The sequence below is a fragment of the Leopardus geoffroyi genome, chromosome A1, assembly GCF_018350155.1.
Source record: "Leopardus geoffroyi isolate Oge1 chromosome A1, O.geoffroyi_Oge1_pat1.0, whole genome shotgun sequence".
Classification (NCBI taxonomy): Eukaryota; Metazoa; Chordata; class Mammalia; order Carnivora; family Felidae; genus Leopardus; species Leopardus geoffroyi.
Genome location: NC_059326.1, coordinates 196,457,098 through 196,473,023, shown reverse-complemented (window position 1 = coordinate 196,473,023; position 15,926 = coordinate 196,457,098). Strand labels below are relative to the sequence as shown.

The following is a 15,926-nucleotide window of genomic DNA, read 5'->3' as shown; positions in this document are numbered from 1 at the left end:
TAAGTAAGAAGTAGAAAAAACTAAGTAAAAAAAATCCATTCCAGGTAAAGACCTTAGACCAATGGTTGCCAAACTGGTTGCTCAGGAATCCCCTGGGGGTATTTTTAAAATACATATTCCAAGGCCCCATCCAGACCTACCAAATCAGAACCTCTGGGCAGAGGCACAGGGGATCTGTATTGTCATTGAACACACGGGTTCAGGTGATAGTTTCCCAGCCAACTGGGCTGTCCTTCCTGCCCTCTGCGGGAGTCCTCCTAGATGCCCTGTCTCCGGACATCAGCACTGAAGGGGCTGGCACATGTACTTCTGTGCAGGGTGGCTTGACAGGCGCGTGAACCTGGGCTCTGCCTCAGGAGCTGAGAACCTAGGAGCCACAGCTATAAAACAGTAGAAGGCACATTCGCTAAACTTCCTCCCTGGAACACAGCGCCAAGCTTTTGGGTAAGTCTCAGCTTCTAGCTGGGGGTCCTAACTAGGTTCTAACATGGAGAGGGCTGCTGCAGGGGCCATGTACCCCCTGAAGGACATCCTGCGCCTCTGAAAGTAGGTATGTGCATTTTTTTTCTGGGGCAAGGATGCATAGCTTTTAGCAGCAGCTCAGAGGGAGGAGTTTATCAAAACCAGTTCAGAGCTACTGGTCCAGAGGGCACCAGCCTCCCACGTACCCGGAAGGCATCCTCCTTTCAAATGCATGTGCACCACTAAGCTCCTTCTTGAACACAGCAGCCCTGTGAAGTTGGGGCCGGCAGGTTGATGGGCAGGAGCTTGGAAACAGGACAGGGCAGAGAGGGGAGGAGGCCAAGATGGGGAGGTCAACGTGGAAGGGAGTGACCAAGGGTCCTGAGAGGAAGGGAAAGCAGGTCACAGAACGTGGTCAGGGAGGGGTGTGTCTGTGAGACAGACAGACCCAGAAGGGACAGAATCGCAGCTCTCAGCCCTGCTGGGAGGTCTTGGGCAAGGGTCTGCCCCAACACAGGCCTCCCCTTCTTTATCTGCAGCACGGGAGTTGGTGTGTGGATGAGGCGAAATAGCACAGAGCCCTCGCCATCTTTAATATTCTATACCAGCACCGTCCAACAGAATGTTCTGGGATGGTGGAAATATTCCGTGTCGTCCAACGCGGCAGCCGCTAGCTTCATATGTCATAGAGCACTTGCAATGCGGCTCGGAGGACTGAAGAACTGAATTTTTTATTTTATTTCATTCGAACAGCTATACGTGGCTAGTGACCACCGTGTTGGATAGCGAAGTTCTAGAAGAACAGGCATTCCCAAACCAGACCCACCAGAGTTCAAATCATGGTGCCGCCACTCACCAGCAAGCCCCTTAACCTCACTAAGCCTGTTTCCTCCCCTGTAAAGTGTAGCCAGGAATAGTACTCACCCTGTGCAGTTGTTTCAAGGATTCAATGAGATAATAAGGTATGCAATAGCTTTAGCACAGTCCCTGGAGTCTAGTAAATGCTCAAGAAACATCGCCTTTTATAGGCATCATTATCTACAAAGTGATGAGAACAGCTGGCTTCATCAGAAACAAAATGGACCCCGTTTGCCAAGCTCAGAGAAGGAGGAAGTCAGGAGAGGAGGTTGTGGGGGCCACGGTGAGGAGGGGAAGGGCTGCTCCCCAGGGCAGAGCAGCGTGCCCCTGTGGGGGCGGGGGGGGGGGGCACAGGCAGGCAGGGAGGCCCTGCTCTCCAACAGACAGATGGAGAGGGCACGGTGAGAGTGGGTCCAGCATGGCTGAGAATGTGGGAACGTGCTAATGGGCCGTGAAAAGCAAGATTCACACTGGGAAATTGCTTTCTGGCTGCCTGGCAGGCTCGGTGTCCTGGGAGTTGCTGGCTGTCAGCCCACGGGGGGCTCACCACTCTCTCTCGCCTGAACCAGCCCAGAATGCTGACGTTGAAGCCAGGTGAGCACGGGGAGCATTCGAGGGGGGGGCTTGAGAGACCTGGGGCCTCGCCCAGCTTGGCTACCAGCTTCTCATCCTCTGGGTCTCAGTTTCCCCATTTGAAAGATGGGGATGAGGACCCGCAGTCACACTTCCCCCTGGGCCATTTGGGAGAAGTCTCTCCTACACAGGGATGGGGAGAGGCTCCTGCTACCAAGACAACTTCCTCTAAAGTAAACCTCCCCACCTTTACCCCGAGCTGCCCAGAGCCCAGGGCGTGCCCGTGGGTCTCAGCAGACAGAAGACAGTTTCTGGGGGCCTTCTGGAAACAGCACAGTCACAGAACCCACACCCCCCTCCACTCTGGACTCCTTAGGGGGTCTGATTGTCAGGGGTCCCGACAAGTACTAGGGTCTTCTGTTCACTGGCTGCTTCCTCAAACACACAACAGGTCTCCCTTATTCTGGAAAAATAAATAACCATCCTGCTCCCCCCCCCCACATTTTTAAATTGAAAACCAAGAACTTCTCTCTCGACCCAACAGCTTGGGCCATTTCCTTCCTCCCTCTTTGCTGCCAAACTTCCAGAACAAGTGTCCGACATCCGCTGCCTCCTCTTTCCACCTCCCACACTCCATGAACCCACCACAATCTGGTGCCCACCCCCGGGCTCCCTGGAAAAAGCTGTGCCAGGCCCACCCACCCAGTGCCCCTCCCCCCCCCCGCCCCTGCAGCCCCAGTGGGCCTGCTCCCCCTTGCCTGTCCCACACCAGGTGACATCTGGCCCACCTCCCTTTTTGTTTCTAGGTGGCTGCACTCTCCCTGGGACCTTGCCCTGCTGCCAGTGCCTTCCCCTGTTCATCTCCCCCCAGATCATTTCTCCCCGTTCTCTCTCCACCGTCCTCTTACCACCTCCCTCCAGCCCCTCCACCAGGGCATCAGCTGGGATCTCTGGGGAGGGTCTGGGCAGTCATGAGCACACATAAAATTTAAACAAAATGACTCTGTGTCTGCGTATTATCCTGGGCAGAGGATGCGTATCTTCCATCAGCTTCACAAAGGATCTGTGACCCCACCACCCCTGCAGATGGTAAAAGCCACTGACCATCATGCAAGATTGAAACCTGCTTCTGTATAGCCCCTCCTGCCTCCAGAATTCCAGTCCCGAGTTTCTAGCTACTCATCATCTTGCTTGGATGCTACGTGACAGGCAACTCATAATCAAAGTCCAGTCTCCTCGGGGAAGTCTCCTCACCCTCAGTTAAAATACCTAAGCATTCCACCTCTCTGAGATGAGCTGGGGTGATTCCAGAAAGTTCCAGGTCAACAGGAACCGTTATCTGTCAGAGCATCAGGGTCCGGAACTTCTCAGTGGTAACTCACAGCCCAAGTTAGCTTATCTGATTACTCAGCAGAGAGGAAGGCCTGGGGGTATGGAAGCCTGAGCAGACGGAGTCAGAATGTCTGGCCATCAGAGGGGCCACGGGGTGGGCCACATGTGACCACATCAGGAGCTGGTGTGCCCAGTGATATCTTCCCAGTGACGTCGACTTTTTCCCCATTCCACAGATGTAGAAACTGAGGTCAAGCCCTTGAACCAAGGACTCCTGACTCCTTGTCGGTTGCTCTCTCCAATACCCCACACTCTCAGATTAGAGGCGGCCCTCACCTGGGGTCCACAGATGGACTTTAGGGCAGAGGGATCTTTGAGAAATAATACACCCTTGCTGTGGGTTGTAGTGAAGCGTTTTTCTAGGAAAGTGCCGGGGGGTTGTATGGGATTCTCTGAGGGCTCCTAGATTTCCAGACCAGTTAAAAAGCTGGGGTCAGATCTGTCGAGAAACAAAAGGGATATCCTGTTTCCGTAATAACCCCTTCGAGTGCTTTAAGCAAATCCCTTCACCTTTTGGGGCCTCAGTTTGCCTATCTGTGAAGTCAACTGTCGATCATTTTTAAACCCGCTCTTTCTTTCTTCTTAGTTCTTTTTATTATTATTATAATTAGTTTCTAATCTTTATTTATTTTTGAGAGAGAGAGAGAGACAGAGCATGAGCAGGGGAGGAACAGACAGAGAAGGAGACACAGAATCTGAAGCAGGCTCCAGGCTCTGAACTGTCAGCACAGAGCCCGACGTGGAGCTCGAACCCACGAACTGCAAGATCGTGACCTGGGCCGAAGTTGGACGCTTAACCAACTGAGCCACCCAGGCGCCCCTTAGTTATTTCTTTTTAAGCCACGATGCCCTTTTAAAATAACAAACAAAACACAGCTACGCAGGTCTCCAAGTGGCAAATAGATCAGAGGAGATAGGGGTTGTGGGGGCTAGGGGCACATTTGTTTGGTGTTCTCTCTCTTCTCCCCAGTTCGCTACAGCAGCTCGGCCCAGAACCCCACAAACTATAGCATTTCGCAGCCAGAAAATTCTAGGACCTTATTCCTGAAACCTTACATCTCCCTCCTCCCATCCTGGGCTGCAGCCGCCCGCTGCCAGGGACTCAGTGTCTTCGAGCTGTCCCACACCCCACAGGCCTGCCCCATGCCAACCCAGCAGAAGTCTTGTGGGGGACACAGAAGGTCTGGGAACCAGAAGATTCTGTTTGCCACAGGGAACAGTGAACCAACAGAAGTCCTAACATATTCCTTGTTTTGGCTGTGCATGGGTTTTCTTGAATGGGTTACAAAAAGGGAAATAGAACGATATTCACAGACCTTGGAGAGAGGACCTGAACGGACAGAAGCAGGGGGGATGATGAGGGCCTGCTTCCTCCTCAGGCTCCACCCACCTGCACACCCTGAAGCCTTCTAGAAGTTCAGAGAGAGACACTAGAGCCAAGCACCAGACAAGAAAGAGGCTGGCGTGCCCTATTCTTGTGTGCCGTTGGCCTGTGCGACCTTGGGCAAGGCCCTGGCCCTCTCTGGGCCTTGGTTCCCCATCCGTAAGACAAAGGAGCACTCCTCACTCCAGTACTCTGAGTGGGATTGAGTGTGTGCTCAGGAAATACCTGTTGCCGGGAGGCAAGAGTCACAGACATGTTTCTCCTTTTACGTGACCCCAAGGCCCTCGACCTTCTCCGGCAAGGAAAGTTCCAGGGGCCCCACCTGACGCCTTGGGGCCAGCCACGCCCCAAGAGGGGCCGGAGGGCCTGGGCTGGGCCTCTGGGGGCTGCGCCAGCCTGGCCAGGGACGCAGGCTTCCTACTGTGCCCCAGAGAAGCTCAGAAGCTCAGAATGCAACATGGGCAACATGCATGCTGGAGAGGGTGGACCGTGGCAAAGGGGCCTGCACAAGGAGAGGGAAGGGCAGGGCGGGGGAGTCCAGGAGCGCAGCCAGCATCATCTTGCTCCCCCTGCGCTGGGAGGTAGACCTGGGCTGGATGCCCTCTTGGAACCGGTGTGTGCGTGTGTGTGCGCGCGCGTGCGCGTGTAACCGGATGCAGGCATTGCATTCCAAGGCTCTGGCCTCACCCCACTGAGGGCCGGGGCCCCAGACTGCAGGGGTGCTGGCAGCAGTGTCACTGTGTGCTTGTGCAGGGAGGCAGGCGGGCAGGAGGGAGGCTCAGCAGAGTGTCAGTGTGTCTCAGCCTGTGTGGGGGTGGCTGTGCGGGGGTGGAGGGCTGCGGCATGCACCAGAACATGTGCGTGCCTGCCGCTCGGATGGCTCAGAGGGGGAGGAAGGAAAGTCTGTCCCTTTCCCTGTTCCCGTCACCCCTCCCCACCTTGAAGACCTGCCTCCCCCCCCCCCCCAACTTCCCATCCTTGGCTTTTGGCCCCTGAGAACGATCTGGTCCCCTTCCTTGGCTTTGCCACTGCCTCTCCCTGTGGCCTTGGGCTATTGCTCTCTGGGTGTTGGTCCCACCATCTAGGTTATAAATAGCGAGTGTGGACGGTCCTTCCAGTTCTGATGTTCTTTGAGTCTGAAATTTCCCATGTGTGTCCCCCACAGAGGGAAGCTAAGGAGGGCAATACCTCTCATGGGGCATTTCCGCATCTGCAGAATTATTCTGATCCCCATTTTACAGATGGTAAAGTTGGGGCTCACAAAGGACCAGGGATCCACACAGGGTGGCCCGGTAAATTCGAGGCAGAATCGTGTTTGAACATAAGCCTCAGCTCGGCATTCTCGTACCCAGAAGGTCATGGCCCCTCTTCCCTGGGAGCATTGCCCCGACACAGCAGCGAGAGGGGTCCCTATCATGAACCGTCTCCCCACCATGTCCCGGGTGCCAGACACCGGCACAGCGGCCATTCCACCTTCTCTAGCCTCGGTCTGCTCATCCGGCAGGTGGGTGAGTAAGCCCTCTGCCTCCCTCAGAGACGAGCTAATGGTTGGAGAGGTGCTTCAACGGCCCCAAAGCGCTGTGAATATGAGGTTATTCGAAGCAAAATGCAAATGTACCTCCATCTTTGGGTGGTGTATGGACGGCCAGGTGTTTCCTCTCCCCAACATTACCCCATTGAGGCTCCTAACAGCTCAGCCGGGGAAGGATGGGATTGTGGAGCACACTGGCAGATGTTAGAGCTTGCATGTCACGCGGGATCCTAAGCGCCCAGGATGCTGGCCCCCCAGTGTGGGGAGCAGCCTCTAGGCCCCATGTCCCCCACTGGTCAGCCCGGCCCAAGCCCAGCTCCTGATACACAGCTGTGGGGGTAAGAGCGGGCAGGGGGCTCCGGAGCTAGCTCTGGTCCGTCCCTCTGCCGACCTGGCTGGCCCCTGGAGCCCCTCCCTCCGCCCAACACTGCCCTTGAGTCAATTTCGGATCCCAGTTTCTAGAGAAAGACTGGGCTGTGCTCTCTCTCCAGTCTCCCTCCCTCTCCCTCTCTCAAGTAAAATCTCCTTCGGAGGCTCTTTCTGGACGGCTGCAGAGCAATTCTCTGCCTCCCTAACCTCTCCTAGAAGTGGGATTCCAAAGCCCAGAGAATGTCGATGGCTGGAAGAGACATCCTCCTTTCCCGGCCTCCTGGAACCTGACCCCTTGCCCCGATCGTGGTCTTCCCAGAAGGCAGGCTCTGCTGAGAGCTCTCCCCAGACCGCACCCCACCCAGCTGACTGACCGCCAGGTGGGAGAGAGACAGCTTCTCTTATATCCGTAGCCCACCCCATCCTGGGCTCCTAGAAGGCCTGCATCATAAACCAGTCCTCACCGGGTAGGGCGCCAGGAAGCCCTCAAGAGGCACACGCCCTCCTCTCCAGCTGGGCAGCCCAGGGCCCTGTGGGAGGTCCAAAGGCTCCCATGTCCCCTCGCAGGGCCAACCCAGCTGCCTCTCCAAGGCCCCCTGCCAGTGATCTGAAGCGGGTTCCTGGAATAAGGGACTCAGCTCCTGCATGGTGACCGCAGTGTCCCAGCTGGCAGGGACTGTGGGTCAAGCATCCAAGGCCGGGCCCTGCAGGCATCTTCCTCGCTTCTCCCAGCAGAAGAGGAGCTTGGTCAGGCCCCTCCCCCAAGCTGGGCAAACTCCAGACAGAAGGTAAACATGTGGCAGGCCCCGGCCGAGGGTTCCAGCCTTCCCAGCCTTTGAGGGCAACAATGATTCCGGCAGCAGCCCCTGCTGATGGCACACTGGGTGCCAGGCCACATCTTCACGCGTGCCATCTTATTTCACCACCACAGCCTTTTTTTTTTTTTTTTTTTATCTCCAGACTACAGGGGGCTGTGGTCTGGCCGCTGTTGCAGAGCCACGGATGGTGAGATCCAGAGCCTGGGCTGTGTGCTGGGCCCACCTCTACCTGCCCCACCGGGCGCCTGGCCTAACGCTGCTGCGCGGAGCAAAACCCCCACCCGCTTAGTAATATGTCCCGGGGTTTCTAACCCAGCCATGGGTTAAAAGAGGTGTGGAGCCTCATTCTCTTTCCGATACAAGCATCGGTAACCCTAAGCCCATCACAGCCTTCCTAATGTCCTGCAAGCTCCCGACAATGCATGCGACATTTCGTAGGTTTGCGCCTTCTTCTGGAGAAGGCAGACTTAGACTTTCGTCAGATTCCTGGAGGAATATGAGACCTAAAAACAGTTAGGAGCCCGTATGGTTCTAGAAGGGAGAGGTCTGAAATGGATTAGACAAGGCCTGGCCATGCCTGCCACCCTCGGTTCTCCTCCCGTGGCCACACCAGGGCTCCCTGTCCCCTGAAATCCTGCCCCTGCCCCCGTCCTGGCCGGCAGTGGGGCTGAGAAGGCTCCTGAAGGCTCCCTGGGCCAAGTCGCCCCCACAGCACCCAGTCTGCATGATATCCATCTCCTCTCGGGGCAAAATACCACTTTTATTTTCACTTTAAGTGCCTGAGTCACATCTCAACTCCATGTCACTGTACCCTGTGACGCAGTCCTCCCAGAGCCGAGCCTTGGTCATGCCCTGAAAGGCAGATCCCAGCTAATCAGGGGATCCTTGGGCTCCCGTGGGCACCGGAGCCCAGCTGAGAAGGGGCCCTGCGCACATTTATCAGACAACTTCAGTCCTCTCGAGCAGCTCAAAACACACTCAGAAACGCAGGAAGTCTGCAGACAAGAGTGAGCACACATCTGCACATGGGTGTGTGTCTGTACAGGGCCCCGGGGCATACCTCAGGGTGTCGGGATAGCCTGGGATGTGAATGTGAATGTGTGTGCAGGCAGCCTACTCATACACAGCCACAGGCCCACCTCCCACACATATGCAGACACCAGCATAAGCTCACACATGCCTTCAACACCCACACTCCCACCCAAGCCTTTGGCCCAGGCCTCGCACGCACGCACGCACATAAACCTTTCCGTGTGCGTGGCCCCCCATCCACACCCAGATGTGCGTGTCCAGACTTCAGAGAGGTACCACTGTGCCCAAAGCCCACACGGGCATCCTTACACAGACATAGACATCCTTACACAGACACGGACGTTTGCACACACCCAGACCCCACACACATTTGCCTGCTGATGTGCATGTAGCTCTGACCTGCCACACTCGGGCACACACAGTGACGCCTATTCACCCCTTCACCACCATGCAAATCAGCCAGTGGTACCCCTTGGGCCACCTGCACGCGCCCACTCTTGGCGGCCTTACACACGAAGCACACCCCACAACCCCCTCCTGCTGCACACATGTGAACACTTGCCTACCCTCTCGGGGCACGCAAGTGTACCCCAGAGTCAGTCTTTACACAACACACACCAAGATGTGCACTGGGTGCACGCATCCGGACCTCACCCCGGCACATATCTGCTCACAGAGCCCCTCTCCCTTGCACTCCTGCTGCCACAGCAAGGACCGCCCGGGGCGCTGGAGCTGCTTTGCCCAAGGGGCAAACTCTGCCTCCAAACTATACCCCTACCCTGATCCATCCCTGGGTCCTCCACACACCTAGCTGGGGGCAGCCAGAGTGTTTCCCTGACACTCCACGACCTACTGGGCCACCCCAGGGGGCTTCCCCCCCCCCCCCCCCGTACGCTCCCACCCCTCTCCCCCCGCCAGTCATCGGAGGCATAAAATGAGCTCTGGAGCTGCACAACTTTGCCAAGGGACCAGAAACCGTATACCACTAGCCCCTGAAATGGTAGTGCTCCCCCCCACCCCACTTGCCTGATTGCCCCTCCCCACCTCCCAATACCCAGGAAGCCTCACCAGTCCCTCGGTTATTAACCCCTGCTGTACTGGTGCCCTCACGCCAAGAGGAGTTGGGAGGAGGAAGGTGGGGAGGGGATGCGCTTTCAGGGAGAAGTTGGCCACTCTGCACAGTCACCATTGGTGCCTAAAGTCAGAAAGGACTGCCTGGGAGGTGGTGAACTCTCTCCCATCAGAGGTGTCCAAGTTGAGGCCAGATGAACACCTCAAGGGAAAGTCGGCAGGGGCTTCCAGCCCTGGACTTAGCAGCCTGGGAAGATGTCTTTTTAACCCTGAGTTTCTAAAAATCTGTGTGTGCCCAGTCATGTGCCCCCATGTGTGTGTGTGTGTGTGTGTGTGAGCGTGTGCATGCACGCGTGCACTGGCATGCACCATCCACCTTTCACCCCTACACACACACTCACCTGGCTGGCCTTGGCACATCTGTGCACCCACAAATATGCCTACACCCAGCTCCGGGCACTTTGCACAGGCAAGCGTCCCCAAACACACGCAGACTTCCTCCCTATGGGTACACAGGAAGCACGCAGGTGCACACCCCCTGCCCGTGACGCTGACCCCCTGCACCCTCCAGAACTCTCTGAGGTGCAACTCACTTTCCCAGTTCCTCGAAGAGCTGGTACTCTTCCGTGAAGCGGGTGCAGGTGATGGTGGCCATCCTGGCGCTGGGCGGGCAGGCGAGGCTTGGGGCTGGAGGACCAGGACTGGGGCGCTGCTGCTCTGCACCCGGAACTGAGGACCACTCGCCTGCCTGCGCTGCCGAGCGCGAACCAAGAACCAGCTTGACTGACGAGCCCGGGCTTCTGAGCAGGGCACTGTGGCTGCTCACAGCCTCGCGAGCCTTCGTCAGCATCCAGGTCCCCATGGCAACCACCTCCGAAACGCCCTGTTCCCGTTGCCCCGGTAACTGCCTCCCCAACACCTGCCTGCCTTCCACTGCGAAACCTGCTCCCGGACGCCCTGGCCCTAACCACACAGAATACTGCAGGCCTGTGTGGGCCCAGGGCGGGTGGACCCAGCACCCCCCGAGGTGATGGACTGAGGGAGGGGTCTGGAGAGGGGGAGAAGAACCAACTTAATCCACAAGTGATCTTCTCTCTTCCCACCTCCCCCACCTCCAACTGTGGGTCCCTTGTAGCAGACAGGATGGGATTAAGTGGGGCAAAAAGGCAGTTGCCATGGTAACGGCCGGTGGGTGCCACATTCTGGGATGGTCCCCAGGAAAGACAGGATACAGTTACCCTGGCAACTTCATCTCCTCTGGAGAGACAGGTATTGCCCCGTTGCCCTGGCAACAGCCGGGTTCTAAGGTTTATAGGAAAAGATGGCTAATTCATGGGGATCTCTCTCCCAGTGGATCACTGTAGTCTGTAACTATCTCTCTGCTCCCCTCTGTATTTTGTTTTGGCCTCTGTCTCTGTCTTCCCCATTTGCTCTCGTTCTCTGCTACCCCTGTCCATCACACTGGCACTCTAGCTTGGGGGACAAATGCAGAGGAGACATCCGGATTCTGGAGGGAACTGCCTTGCCTGCCCGCTCATCCCCACCCCTCTCCTCCAGCCCATGTTCCCAGTGGGACCATGGAGATCTGGCCTCCTGGGGCTCACGTCCCAGTTTCTGCTTGTGCTTTAAGTCAAGGTGAAAGAGGCAGAGGCGGGCAGTGGGGAGGGAAGCATGGCCTGGCATGGAGGGGAGTGGCCATGGGCCTGCCCTGAAATCCTCATTCCCTTTTCCTCATTCTCATTTTCCCTGCCAAGTTTGATTCTTCAGGGCAGCAGCCAGATCTACGGCCCCAAGATCTCACCCAAGCCCTGGGGGTTTAGGAAGGAAAAGGACTGGAGTTAAGGATCTGGGTTCAACTCTAGCTCTGACGTTTGTTAGCTGTGTGACCCTGGGAAAGTCACTGCCCCTCTCTGAGCCTCCAGCGCCCTTTCTACAAAACAGAACAAAGCTGCCACTGTAGAGGAAGGTTGTGAAGAAGGAGTGGGCTAAGGGCTGTGGAAGCCTTTGGGAAGTATGTAAACATGAGGCCTGTTTTTAGTTTCTGGAAGAGGAAAAGGAAGGTCTAAAGCAGGACCATGACCACCCCCATCACTAGCTTGGACTCAGAATTTCACACCCACCTCCTCCACGCAAGCTCATTTCACAGCCCACCAGGCTGAGGTCTCTTGCCAGCATTTGCCCACAGTGAGCACAGGTCGGATAAAAGGATCCAGGATCCAAACCCTCGTTTCTACCCCACCCCTCTGAGCCTCCAGCTTGCCTTACTGGTCACCTCACTTGCTGGACACGTTGTCTGCTTGTCGGTTATCCCCAGCCCTAGCGGGTCCCCGACTCACTACTTTAGGTCCAGGGGCCCCGGGAGACATCTGGGTCCCCTCTCCCACAATTCTGCCCCTCTTCCCGGGAGTTGGGGGTGGGAGAGAATGATGGGGTTAGCTCTCTGATGCAGCCACTTCTTCCCAGGAGAGAAATGGGAGGGAGGCCGAGGGGAAGGAGGGGAGGCGAGCTAGGGAGGAGGGGTAATGGCTTAGCCACTAATTGCACCATTACCACCTTCAGAAAAAGGAAAAACCACTCAGTTTTGTTTCTGCGCACAATGCTTCCCGCTCCTGCCGCCAACGGTTGCAATTCAGAGGCAGAGAAGAGAGGCCTGTGCTCGGGGGCTGCACAGCTGGTGGGAGCGGGCTGGGCACGGAACACCACTAGAGGCAAGAGAGGCAGACCCGGGGAAGTGGGGGAAGGACCGCACCCCCACCTCCCTGCCCAGGCCCTCTAGCCCTCCCAGGGAGGTGGCTTCCACTCGTGAAGGTGCTGCAACAGCCTTTAGTGACCACTGAAGCTACCTCAGTCATTGCCCAGGGGAGAGGAGAGGAACTCCATGCTCTATAGGCTGTGTGATTTTGGATGAGCAGCCTAACTGCTCTGTGCCTCAGTTTCTTCATCCGCAAAATACAGTTCATAATATTCCCTACTTCCAGGGCTGTTTAAGGATTACATGAGAGGAGCAGATGAGTACAGCAGCTGGCACGCTGTACGTGTTCATTGATGGGCAATTATTACTATTAAGGGACTCATAAGAAGCCCCTCCCTCCTCACACCGCTCTGCCTGAGTCAGGGAAGCACACTCGACTATCCTCTAGTCCTAGCACTTTGTGGCGCGGTTCTCTGAGCCCCCATTGGAGTTGAGCTCATGGTTTGAGCATCACCCTGACCCGGTCTGGTTTGCAGCCTTTTGCTGGTAGAACAAAGAGGCTAGGAGAGGGTTCACAAGGCCTCTAGCTCACTGGTGCCAACTTAACTTAATGGGGCTTTAGAAATTAACACATAAAACAAATAGCAAACGTGCCCCGAGGCTGTATTAATGGGAGTCTGAAGTTCTGAACAAAGGAGGTGATAGTCCTGCTCTGCTGGGAGCTGGCTGGACCACCCTGTTTCCTGGCTCGCCCCATCCCCAGTCCCCACTGGTGAAGGGAAGCATGTTCAGAAGAGAGCAGAGCACCGGGCGGCAAGAGCCAGAGGGACGAGAGGAACAGAGGCTAATGGCCGGCTCTCTCCCTGTGTCTGACAGGGACCATGGAGGTGGCCTATGTGGATTCAGGGGGCAAAAGCAACCTGGCCTCACACCACCCCGTCACCCCATCACCCTGTCCGTCCTTCCCTACCTCTGTCTCCCCTTTCCACTCTCCTTCCTCTTCTCCTTTTCCTCTTTCTTGCCTTTCCCCATTTCCTTCCCTCCCTTGAGCCCTTTCTTCTCAATCCTCCCTATCCTTCTTGCTCCTTTTCACCTCCTTTCTTGTTTCTACCTCCGTCCCTCCTGCCTCCCGGCTGTGTACCTCTTCCCTCCCTCCCTGGGCTGGCCCGGCCCAGACCCTGTGCGCCCTGGGGGACGTCCAGGACCTGGCGGAGAGATGCATGGAGAGGAGGAAGAAGACAAAAGGTCTCCTTGGCAACTCTCATACACACCCTGCCCCCGCGTGCTCTGAACCTTCGAGAGCTCAGCTCAGGGGTGTGGGCACTGCCTCGGACAGGCACCCCCTTCTGGAGTGGAACTGCCGCCCTGCGCGACAGCTAATTCACTGCCTCCCCTGTGCCCGCGAGGCTGGCAGCTGTGCCTGGTGGTGGCGGGCAGCGAGGAGCCAGGCCTGCCTCTGCGACGCGGGGAGAATGAGCCGATGATTGCAATGGGGGGACTGTTCCTGCCAGACTCCCCACCCCCCAGGGCCATGGCAGGCATGCGAGCCAGCACGTGTGCTCCCATCTGTAACACTCATGTGGTACTCAAGAGCTGGCCTGCATGCCGCGGGCTGGTGGCCAGGGGTGGGAGCCCAAGAGGTCACTGAGCACAGTTGTGGCATGTGAAGGTGGGGAACCTGAACGTGAATGCAAGCTATACCCTGGGTCTATGGGGTGGGATGGAAAAAAAAAAAAAAAAAAAAAACTGGGACCAGGGCCAAGTTCCTGGGCCATAGCAGAGGTGGGAAGGGGGTGGGGGGAATCAGAGCCCGGGAAGCATTGTGCCAGCCCACTGTCATCCCACCTTCCACAGCCCACACACATACTCTCAGGCACATGCCCAAGGGCCTCAGGGTCCTGCAGGGCCTGGGCAGGTACCACAGAAAACGTGCCGTCTGAAGGGTCCCCACGAGGCCTGTCCCACTAAGGGCAGTGAGCGTGAGGGGCAGAATCGGTGGAAAGTGGGCCAACAGAGAAATGATCCGGCAGAGGGTCTAGGTGGAGGGTGATGTGGTTAATTAACTGCGGTAAGTAATGCCAGCCTCGGACTCTGGAGAGAGGGAGGGGTCAGGGAGCATCGCTGTCCCCTGAGGCGGTCCCACATAGGAGACACTCCTTCCAGAGCAGAGGGAAGCAGGAAGCCAAGGGACAGAGGACGGTGGCTGCCGGGCCAACGTCTGCACAGCACAGCCTGCAGTTAGAGGACCCAAGTTCAAGTCTAGCTGTTGGCTAGGAGTGATTATGGCAGGTCTCTTTCCCACTGGGGCCTCCATTTCCTCCTCAGAAATATGGGGACAAGATGTTCCTTCGCTGACTCCAAAAATACGAGAAATAGTTATTTCCGCTTTAGAGCCAGGCCCTGTGCTGAGCATACTGCACAATTTATACCGCACCACAGATATCTGTGAGATAGGTACGATCGCTGCGTATCTTGCAGAGATGTGACGTGACTTACCCATGTGGGGTCTGTGTGACCTCTGCACCCCTGCCCTATGCCCTTTGGCCTACACAAGGGCTGAAAGGGCCCTGACGGGGCCCATGTCCCACACAGATGGAGACCAAGGCCCAGAGAAAGGAAGCTGCTGCTTCCTCCCTCGGCAGCAGAAGTCAGGGGCAGAGTTGGGACATAATCCAGAATTCCTGACTCCCAGAACAGTGCTCTTTCCCTTACCCTGCTCTGCCCTCCCTCTTTCTGGCGCTGAACGGCTGCTTGCCTAGGTCCCAAGGTAGCCAGTAGGTACCAAGCAAGAGGAGGGAATACTGTCAAGGTCCCTCTAGCCAGGTCCAGGGCTCCCTCCCGGTTCCTGGGGGACTGGTCGTCCCTGCCCAGGACTCCACAGGCAGGGCTCAGCTTGGACAGGGCCACCCCCGGTTCTAATCTGGGTGGCCGATCTGCTGACATCTGGTCCAGCCAAAGGGGAAATAGAGGGGCTGTCTGGCATCTCTGGACTCCACTCCCCCAGATCTGTGACCCAAGGGGCCAGCGCTGCCTCTGGTCTCTTCTCCCATCCACCCCTCCCCACCAGGTAGGTGGTCTAAGCATCCGCCTAGCAATGCCAGTCAAGGGCCTAAAACAGAGTCCAGACCCAGGTGCCCTGGCTGGGGGAAACTCAGGGGCCACAGGAAGACAGGAGGAGATGGGCAGGAGCCATGCTGTCTGCTGGGCCCAGCAGACACCACAACAAGCAGGCTGAGCCTCCCCTCACAACACTCTAGTCCTGGTGACTCCTTGCCCCAGTACTTTCCACAAATCTCAGCCCTGGGTCAACCGCCAGCACCTTGGTTAGGCAGGCTTGGGGACTGCTGGGCTGTGGACCAGGTCGTTGGCTGAAGCTTGAGTGGGGCTCTTGGGCTGTGTGCCAGGTTCTGGGTTAGGTAGGACTCTGAGCCAGGCAAGCTTTAAGCTGGGCTTGAGATGAGGCTGAGCTTCCTTCTTAGGGCATCAGGAGCAGGGGCTGGCCTCTAGCCCCAGCTGAGCCCTCTATGTTTGAGGCCACGTCAGCCACAGGAGGGTAGGTGTTGGGTGTCTGGGGAAGAACATAAAGGGACTTTTATGGTCCAGCTCTCATGGCCCCCAAAGGGCGTAAGAGAAGCAGGGTTGGAGCTGGAGGCTAGGTCACCTAAGGCAGGGCCAAACTCAGCAGGCATGGGAGAGGCCTCCACTCAACTGGTGCAAGCCTAGAGCTGCAGGGGAGCCCTGGCT

The 15,926-nt window shown here is 57.0% G+C and overlaps 1 protein-coding gene across 3 annotated transcripts in view; it reads right to left on the bottom strand.

Annotated features, from left to right (window-relative positions):
- Positions 1 to 10,316, bottom strand: part of CAMK2A (calcium/calmodulin dependent protein kinase II alpha) — a 63,275-nt gene extending 52,959 nt beyond the window's left edge. For 2 of the 3 annotated variants that reach the window (XM_045437155.1, XM_045437172.1), the window contains exon 1: positions 10,084 to 10,316. In XM_045437155.1, coding sequence (XP_045293111.1) covers positions 10,084 to 10,145 — 62 coding nt within the window. In that variant the 5' untranslated portion in view covers positions 10,146 to 10,316. The remainder of the gene's footprint in view (positions 1 to 10,083) is intronic. The other variant, XM_045437164.1, reaches the window with a different exon arrangement.
- Between the last annotated feature and the right edge of the window lie 5,610 nt (positions 10,317 to 15,926).